Source organism: Ammospiza caudacuta, chromosome 17 (genome assembly GCF_027887145.1).
Source record: "Ammospiza caudacuta isolate bAmmCau1 chromosome 17, bAmmCau1.pri, whole genome shotgun sequence".
Taxonomy (NCBI): domain Eukaryota; kingdom Metazoa; phylum Chordata; class Aves; order Passeriformes; family Passerellidae; genus Ammospiza; species Ammospiza caudacuta.
The window spans coordinates 7,459,717-7,469,806 of NC_080609.1; the positions used below are offsets into that span (position 1 = coordinate 7,459,717).

A 10,090-nucleotide genomic window follows, 5' to 3' on the forward strand; every position below is an offset into this window, starting at 1 on the left:
CTCTCTCCTCCACCCTTTTGTGTGTTGGGATTTGTTTTCTGATCATTTTGACAGTGGTGCCACCCTGGGTTACAGCAATTGGCCACTGTTCCCTGAAATTCAATGCCACAGTGATGGAAACCAGGCTGGCAGTGACAAAAGACATCCTGAGAGGAGAGAGACTGGCTTCTAGCAATATCAATAACAGCTGGAGGGAAGCACAGGAGAGCTCTGATCTTGTATTCTCTACAAATGCTGCCACTGAAATACTGGGCAGCGTAGTTTGCTCACAGTTTTTGATACTTTTGTCATTCTTTTTAATGGGTTTTTTTGAGACTTTTGTGTAGAAAATTTGGACTTGTTAACTCCAGATACTTTTTGTTATGAAGACTTTTTCCAAATATTTTTTGTTTGTGGCATTAAGAAAGGAGTCACTTTAACATTAACTTAGAACCTACCTGGAAGGATTTTGGGACCAAAACATGCAGCATAACAAAAGAATATAATGTCTTTCATCATTTCAGTAAATTCAAGTATTAAGACATTGATATTCTATTGGGAGAGGAGAAGGAATGATTTAAGAACTGAAGTGTGGATTCAGAAGTTAAATAGAAATGTGCTATATGCAACATTCTGAGCAGAATGCCATTAGTTGATAATACTTTACTTACCAGAATGCCTCAGGTTTCTGAATCTGAATTTGGGTGACTATTCATGCTGTAGTATAAATAAGATTTAAAAGTTACCTTGGCAAAGAGCATTTGATAGCATTTGAAGATTGTATAGGTTGAAAAAGCAGAAACTCACTGTTCTGTGCATACTGAAATGTTAGTGTTCAGCTTGGAATTCAGAGAAATGAGCCTGTATTTCATTGTTTGAGTAGTTCATTTTCCATGTGATTCTTGCATCACTTCCTCTGTTATCAGTTGCTACATTCTCACTAAAGCTTCTTGACAGATAAAGAATCTGTAGGGTTACTTTGAATCTGTCCTTATAGTTCAAAAATAACCACTGATACCTCTTTTATTTAATAGCAGACTTTTTTACCATCTAAAAATCTTGTTTTTATCAAAGCAAGAAGCTTTAGCCTCCAATTCAGCAAAAAGTACATGAGTGGTTTCTGGAGTGAGAGTAAACCATTGTTTGGGTTATCTTACCAGAAAGGTAAAAAAACCAGTAATTTTAGTGTAATCCATTTATACCTTACTGATACCCATTCCATTCTCTACTTTGCTTTTCCTTTTTTTTTTTTCCCTTTGTCTTATGTTCATGCTTTCTGTTTTCCAGGACTAATTGGAATCATAATGAAACAGAAAATTTTTTAAGGTCACTGTGTATTAAAACCATAATTTAATTCTTAGCTTATGTATTCACTACATTGCCTTGTAAGCTTTTCTGCAGATTCCTGTACACTTGAACACATGCTGTTTCTTAGAAAAGCTTTAAAACTGGTCTGTCTTGAAGCTGGATACCTTTTACTTTAATGGCATCTATTATTGTAGTCTGAAAAGAAAAAAAACTGACTTTTCTGGGCATACTTGATCATCTAAGGCTGTATCACCTCATCCTGTCCATTCCCTCTCCATCCTGAGCCAAATGAACAGCTTGCTTGACAGTTCACTAGGATTTTTAGGGGGAGAGGACAGCACAAATAGCTAATAATGTTGGAGGGGTTTTTCATGAAGTAGGAGGTGCAGCAGCATATCAGTTTTCTGTAGCATTTATGCTTATTCTCAATTTGAGTGTTGGATGCTCCTTGCTTAGGAGGAGACCCCCATGTCTCAGAAGGCTGTGTAAAGCAGGCCTCTTGCAGCACCTTTCAGTTGCAGCAAGGAAATGTCCTCCTTCCTCTTCTGCCATAATTCTGCTTTCTGTGGTTGAGGTGTCACTTAAATATGAACCTGGAGGATGAATTGAGAGAGTGACTTCCAAATTTTTGTAAGAAACAGGCCACCTTTTGGGAAAGCTGGCTGTAGAGTGGTTCTTCAGTTTTTTTCTTTTATTTCTAAAGATCTTCCTGGTAAGGGGTAGCGGGTTCATTTTAGTTCATACTAAATACTGGAGAGGTTTTCTTTCCCTCAACTTGCTCTCTCTAAGAAAATTTTTAATATTGATACATATTCTAATACTAAATGGTTCCTAATTAGAACATAATCCTACTGACATTTTAGGTTATGCCTTTATAATATTTTGGTTTATTTCTAATTACTAAAATGTGGATGTGTAAGCATAGTGCTTCACATAACTGTATTTTCTACCCAGTTATTCTTGAATAATGGTGTATTGTTAGGTTAATGTGCATACTGCCTTGAGTATTGATTGTTCTTGGTGTTTTCTTTTCTCAGATGATGCTTCAGCTCCAGAGCAGCCTCTGACGGCCAGTTCCGGTCAGACGATGTTGACTGATGAAACTCTTGCTGCTGTTTCCAAGTCCAGCAGAAATGCTGTAAAACCCAGTGACACAGAAACAGCCAACCTTTCTCCCAGCCTGATTCCTGCCCAGCAGCCCACCATATCCTTACTCACAGATGACAGCACGGACACGTTGAGCGTGGAGTCGCTTACACTGGTGCCACCAGTGGATCCGCACAGCATCCGAACATTCAGCTGCATCCCTCAGGCCTCTTTGCAGCCTGAAGTTGAGGTTGACAAGGTGAAAGAGGTAGAGGAGGAAAGTTCTGACTAAAGCCACCATGCAGACTGTAATAAACAGTGAAGGAATTGCAACCAAATTGTGATTATTTTTTTTTTCCTCTGGGAGTGCAGATACTTCTGGAGGCCTGAGAGGCCTCAGGCCCACATGAAGGGACCAAGTGGTGACAGAGAATGTCAGCAGTTTTTGGAGCCAACATCGCATACTCAGCATATCTGAACTGGGGAAGAGAGAAAAACCCAGACTTGTCAATCTAGATTGGTTCTTTCCTACCAGTTTATGTTATACAAGAACATGAACATGTTTCAGAGAACCTACTGTCTTTCTAATAGGAACTAATTTATTGTAAAAGGTCTACAGTATTATGGCAAAGTGAAGAGACTTTTGGATACCCAGCTTCATGGTACTGCATTGTTACGTCTCTGAAATGGGAGACGTGCCATTGACCAGAAAAAAATTATATATTATAGGACAGAGGTAAAATTTCCATTTGAGTCAGGGTGTGTTTTTTCAGTTTGGTGTTTGGTTTGGGGTTTTATTTGTGGAAGAGGGGTTTTGGGGTTTTATTTGTTTTTTTTTGGTTGGTTGTTTTTTTTTTTTAATCCTAACCTTGTTCATCTTTTGGAGGTCTGCACAATACCAGCAGGCTTGGCCACATTCAGTATTGTCTTTGTAGGACTCCAGACTTAAATACTATGTTTTCCATATTTATTTATTTCAAGGTTTGATTCAAAGTTAAAACACAATGCTTGTTCAAATTAACACAAGGGATTTTTGAGACTACTTTAGTCTTTGCTTACACGCCTAGAGAGGAATGTAAAATATTTTACAAGATTGCTATAGCTTGTTTGTTCACTTCTGACAGTCAAATTGCTACACATCTGAGGAATGGTGATATCTCTGCAACTGAAAGACAACTTCAAGAAGCAGACAGAAGCAGTTTTACTCTAAAGAGGTTTTTCAGATTTTTCATAGTCATGTAGGAAGAAGGTCACCATATCTAACTGATAATTCCATTGCAAGTCTGATCTCGAAAGGTATTGTTTATTTTTCTTCCTGTCTGGGATGGTATCTCAGTTAAACAACATTAAACATACGTAAAAGTGACTCTGAGTTCACATTACTTCCTAGATCCTGACACCAAGCTGACAGAAAAGGCAAAGATGTTTCTTAAAGCTTGGAATGTTCTTTGCTGATTTGATACATAATTTAACATGAAAGGAATTTCAGATTTTTCATCAATTTCCAAGTAAGTTAATTTAAGTTAATAGTAAATTGAGTAGCTTGTCATTGCTGGTCTGTTCTCAACCCTGAGTTGGCAGTTCCTCAGAGGAGGGCTGCTGTTTACTTGGTATTGATTTCAGTCACCACTGCACTCTACTGGCATTAAGTTCTTACCAAATGGGTGAATCTGCAACGTTTTTACCCCTTTCCCAGTTGCTTATTGTACCTCTTCCTGGCTGTCATATATATGTGTGTGTAGATATATGTGTGTATATATAGATATATATTCATATATATATACACATATGAGATTGACTAATTCACAGGTACCACTTTTCTCACTTTTTCTGTCTTCTCCTTCACATAATAATTGAATCTTTGCCAGCTGGGTATGTGAGGTGTCTGCCACTTGAATGCCAGTAATTTTTTCCCCCTATTTACTTTTTCATGCAGTTTTGATTTCTAATTTTCTGTGACTTCTACTTTGTCTCAAATTGAATTAACTGATACTCTGACCATTCCAGAGTGGCCCAAACTCTAAATGAATTCAGAGTTTAGGTGTCCTCAGCACTGCAGTGGATTTTGTGTGAAAATCTGGCATTACTAGAGTAAGAGCCTGCTTTTTTGGGTTTTTTGTCTCATGCTTAAGATGAATTTGCATTCATGCAGTCACTGTTGCAGCTAATGTGCATGTACCTGAACAGGCCTAGACACATCAGTAGCAATCTGGGCACAAGAACCACATGAATTTTTATTAGCTGAACTGATTGAAGTCTAGACTCTCTCTAAAATGGTGCAGCATTACACTGTAGTCTTAGTAATATTCTGGAGACCATTATAAAAAATGCCTCACTTAATTAGAAATCATTTTATGTTGGTTATTAACCTTAGATTCTTGACCTAGATTACAGAAAATATCACTGTGCAGGCTGAGTTCCCTTAAACAGAAGTAATTTTAGACTGGAAAACCTTGATCTTAATTTATCTCATTTCAAATTCAGTTCTAGTAAGATTAGACCCATGCACAAGGAGTCTCTTCAATGCATATGAATAATCTCACCCCTGAGCTGTACTGCACAAGTAATGGGGCAAAGGGAAAGAGAGGTGACTGTACTTTTTATTACCTTTGAGTGGCTTTTCAATCTCATGATCACTTGTCTAGTGAGAGCTTCACAGGAAATGACTTAAATACTGTTTTTAGGAAAATAGAAGAATAGGTCTACTGTTAATTTGTGATTACTTCAAGCAATCCAGGAATTCAGTAATTGCCCTGGAATTGTGTCATTTCACTAGCAGTAAAATAAACTATGCTTGAAGATGTAGGTAAGCTATCAGACAAGCAGGTGAAACTGTGTGTGTAAGGATGAAGCCACTTCCTAAAAGTAAACACTTCAGTGCTGTGCTGCTGTCAGTCACTCTTGGGGTGCTGTCAGTCACTCTTGGGGTGCTGTCAGTCACTCTGGGGTGCTGCTGTCAGTCACTGGGGCGCTGCTGTCAGTCACTCTTGGGCTGCTGTCAGTCACTCTTGGGGTGCTGCTGTCAGTCACTCTTGGGGTGCTGCTGTCAGTCACTCTTGGGGTGCTGCTGTCAGTCACTCTTGGGGTGCTGCTGTCAGTCACTCTGGGGTGCTGCTGTCAGTCACTCTGGGGTGCCGCTGTCAGTCACTCTTGGGGCACTACTGTCACTCTGAGGTGCTGCTGTCACTCCTGCAGGAGACAGGGAGCTCCAGAACAGCCTTCAGAGCAGGGGCACTGACCACCAGGGAGTAGTGGTCAGAAAACCCACACCAAAGTAAACATTCTGCCCTTGTCTCCACTAACCAGCTGAAGTGAAACTTGCTTTTAAAAGAGCATTGCCCAGGCAAGCAGCTGCTGCCTGGGAAAAGAAATGGTTTAGTCCTGTAGTTGGATCAGAGATCTGCAGAGACATAGCTGGGGGCAGGAGATCAAGGCCTTTTGCTTCCAAGGTAATTGGTCTCCTTCTTTCAGACAGCCTAATGTAGCCATCTAAATACATGTTGAAAAGTCTCTTCTTAACTGCTACTGTCCTTCTTGAAAGAATTTTTTGGTGTGTCCCTGGTTCACCACACTGACCTACCTTAAGATACCACTCACCTGGGCACTGCTCTTCTCTTATCTAGCAATCTTTGGAGAAGTTCTCCTGTGCTTGCCTGCTGTGTTTCTCTTGACCTTCCCCAGCATTTGCAGCATGAATTAGAAACAAATAGAATAACTCTTGCCATCTCCTATTGGATTCTGAAAAGCAGAGGGTGATCCAAGCAGGGCTTGCTAGGGTGGGATGTTTTTAGGGGTCGGGAGGGGAGTAGTTCTTGGGGGTTTTTCTGCTGCTCAATACTTGAGTAGCAACAAAGACATAGGAGATGCAGTTCTTGACTGAGTCTCAAACAGAGGGTTCTTTCATATGGAAACATATTTTTATATTACATTTGTACAGAATTTTCCCTATTTTGATCTCCCAGCATTTTTAGATTTGCACGTTGCTCAGTTTTGATTTCTTTTGCAAGGTGTTATAAAATATATATTTTGTGTTTGTTAATGTATCATAAATGTAAAGCTAAATTTTGGTTGTCTAATAAATGTGCACTGTGGTGGTATCTGGTTTATTGTTTTGTTAACTTGAATTGATTGGTTCTTAATATGAAAAGGAAAAACTTGTCATTGTTGGGGCTGTCTTGTTAGCATAAATAAATGTGTGGAGTGCATTTATTTTAAAAGTAACCAAAAATGGCTTAAGCAGGTAATGACTAAGAATACTTGATAACAAAAGTTAAGGTCCAGACTAGTTCACAGGATTCTTTTAAGATCATAATCTGAGGATTCTTGAAATTTTTTTTATCTTGTTTCCCATTACTTTTAGTTATGGATACTCATACTAAAGTGAGTTTAAGACACACAGTAATTGCAATCTTATAGTCTGTATGAGAGCTAAGGGTTAGTGTTTGGCTGTATTTAAGGACTAACTGAGGCAAAAGTACTACAATGAACATGAAGATAATTTTTTTTAAAGATTGAGAATAGATTCAAGTGTGAAATTTACAGACTATTATGTCTAGGAGCTTTGTTTTGCCCAGGGACAGCACTAACTATACATTGTCACAACTTCAGGAAACATTCTGGAAGCATTACAAACTTTAGAAGATCATTTTAGGCATCTCCACTTGTAAATAGCTGTGTTGATATTTTTGTTGCAAATTTTTTCCTTCATTTCTAGCTGCTTTGTAAGTTTGATTGTTTTCAGTGCAAAGAGGTAGAAATGTATTTTTCTAGAAGAATGAATGTACCTGGGATTTAAGCACTACAAAAAGCATTTTATGAACACGGACTGTCCTCCTATGAAATATATTTCAGTAAAGTTGTCTGAAATGTAGTTCATTTGAGGAAAAAGAAGTCCTGAACCTGCACTTACATTTACATGGAAAAAAGCCCAAACATGGTGTGAATTTAATTCTGAAATGTCTTTCTACAGGCAATAAGTATTAATTATTTAATGTAGGTTATGTTAGATACTTGGAGTAAATGTGATATCTTATCTTAATTTAAAGAACAATGTAACTAAGCATCTGGGAAGGGAGTGGAATTAGAAAATATTGGTGTATGTTTCTGAAATCCAGACTTCTGAGTCTGTATTTGCTGGCATTGAGAATTTGTCATGGCTATTGAAAACCTGAACATGAACAAGGAAGAGACTTTTCTTTGTAAATGAAACTTGGCAATAAAAATGGTTTTACTAAGAGAACTTCTTCCCTTTCATGTGCTGCTGCATGCATTTGATGCACAAGGACATCCATGAGCAATGAAAGACAACATTTACAGAACCTTGCTTTTATTTAGAAGAATGTTGTGCATATGTGACTGTTAGACATTTTCATCTTTAAGTCAGGGTAATTTGCCCTGAGTATGCAGGAAAGACATAGCAGGAGGGGGAGCAGAAACAGGCCTGGAAGGGTGATGGAAAGCAGATGAGCCCAAGGGTTAAGAGAGCCTAGGCAACATTTGAAATATCTGTGAACCACTTTGAAAGTGCCTGTCATGTGTGATTTCTTCCCCAAAGACATGCTTTCACCTTCTGCCTCCTTCTCTGGTGCATGTTGCCAGTTCAGTATATGGATTAAATCCAACCAAGTTATTAGTTGGGTTCTTGCTAATTAGCCTCTACATCTATAGGAATTCATCACGGTCAATATACATTCCTTGGGAAATGTTATTTCTCAAAATAGTCATTGCTCCAAAAGCTTTCTTTGGAGGAAATTCAATTACATTGTACATCAGATAAGCAAGCTAGGTATCAGAGATAGAGTAAATCACAGTGTTGTCTCCTAAGATGCAGATATTAAATCATGGTGTGGAAAATGACCTAGAATCTGCTCCTGGCAGCCAAACCTCCTGAATTTTGCCAGTAACACTGCTTTAAGGATGCCAATTTGTGGCCAGGAAGGTCCCTTCCTTCGTGTTTGAAACTGCTTTGTGATTCTGTATCCGGATGCTTCAGAACTCTTGCAGCCTTTTGTCATTTTTCTTGTGTCTCTGCTAAGCCTTTCTAGACTCTAAACCTCTCTAGAGTCAGATTGAGCCTCTTGACCTGAATTAACAATGATCAGAGAGGGAATGAAAGCACAGCCTCCAAACCTCTTTTCAAGCTGACTGGGTTGAAAATTACCTGGACAGAAATGCACTGCTGCATTAGTCCACTCTTTTCCCCAGAAACATCTAAGAATAGCAACTTGAACAGTCCTATAGTGGGTAAATCCACATCTTTATCAGCAAGATCATTTCAGCATAGTTATAAAAATAAGTGAAACTCTGTCAATACATATGTCTTTGTCAAAGTAACTCTTGGCTAAATAAAGATACAGCATTTGGAGATAATTTCTTTGTTCTTTGACACTTAACCTTTATTTCCATGTCAAGGAGGGAGTTCTTTGTGACTTCATGGATGCAGCTGTTGGGGCAGAAGAAACAGCATTTCTGTTCTGCTGTCTTAGAGTTTATATGAAGAAAAAAGCTGTCTTGGTACTTTCTGATGATCTTGAATATGTGCTGCATACAACTGGCAATGAGAGATGGCTGTTTATGAGAGTGTGTTCCCTGAAAATTCAATTGAATTTTAAACTCATACATTTAGTCTCTCAAATAAGGAGAAGCAGAGAGAATTGCAGCACCTGGAGTTGCAAATTTCCAGTAGAAAAATTGGAAGAAAGGTTTCAGACAAATGTTCACACACAGTTAAGGTAGTTGAGCTCATGGGGGAGTAAGGCAGTCTGGTTGGGTGGTGCTCAGCTGTGTGTCTGTGTAGAGGGATAGAATAGAAGAAACTAAAGCTAGTGTAGAAAGTATCTTATCCCTAAGGAGTTGCAGCTGGGCCAATTAGCAAAGATCAGGAGGAGGCCTGACTTTAACAGGCCACAGCTGTAAGCAATGAGAAGCAGATGCTATAAAAGAGTGGGGTGGCTGGGTGAGAAGGGAACTGGAGTCAGTGGCTGCTTTGGGAAGGAGAAAGAGTCAGTGCTGTGAGGAGCTGACCATGAGAAAACGCTCAGAAGGTATGGAACTGTTGTGATAAGGAGACAACAGTATGGGACCTCTGGAATAAGATGATAACGTGTCTGCTTTTAGCTGAAGGATTTTGCTGTCATTTTATCTGCAAATGTCTTAAAATTATTACTGATTTTTGATGTCATTAGAGAATGGATTTTATAAGGTGAAGTGTTTGATTAAGTGCCTTATTATGCAGACTGGGGATTTTCTGAAATAAGTTGAAAGTTGCATGTCCTCAGACACTCAACTCTACAAAGTTGAGAAATGTTGTGCTTGTTGAGTGGAAAATACTGATCTCAGCATTCCATTCTCACTGTCTTGTCTCCAAATGAAGGTTTATATTTCACATAGGCCACAGTTTAATATTGTTTTTTGCCTGTTTGGATGACAGCTAAGGACAGATGAATTCTTGGTCCCTGTTTCTTAGTTCCACAACATTTTTCTCAGCTTTAGTATGGAATAAACATCGTGACACCGGATGGGAAAACAAGCTGTTACTTTATTACAGAAACAAATTTTGTCTTTTGGTTAATTGACTGAAGACATCTTTGTGTAAATTTGTCCTCATTTAGGGGTCCTTTATTTGAAGCAGTTTTAGGCAGCTGCTTGAAACTGCATTGTTGATGGAGCAGTGCATTGAGAAGGAAGAGAGCCAGACTGGCTTAGCACTACAGTGGTG

The 10,090-nt window shown here is 38.8% G+C and overlaps 1 protein-coding gene across 4 annotated transcripts in view; it reads left to right on the forward strand.

The window, feature by feature from the left end:
• The window catches only part of CLEC16A (C-type lectin domain containing 16A), a 58,106-nt gene extending 52,757 nt beyond the window's left edge, over positions 1 to 5,349 (forward strand). For all 4 annotated transcript variants that reach the window (XM_058815784.1, XM_058815781.1, XM_058815782.1 and 1 more), the window contains one exon: positions 2,325 to 5,349. In XM_058815784.1, coding sequence (XP_058671767.1) covers positions 2,325 to 2,665 — 341 coding nt within the window. In that variant the 3' untranslated portion in view covers positions 2,666 to 5,349. The remainder of the gene's footprint in view (positions 1 to 2,324) is intronic.
• Positions 5,350 to 10,090: the final 4,741 nt, after the last annotated feature.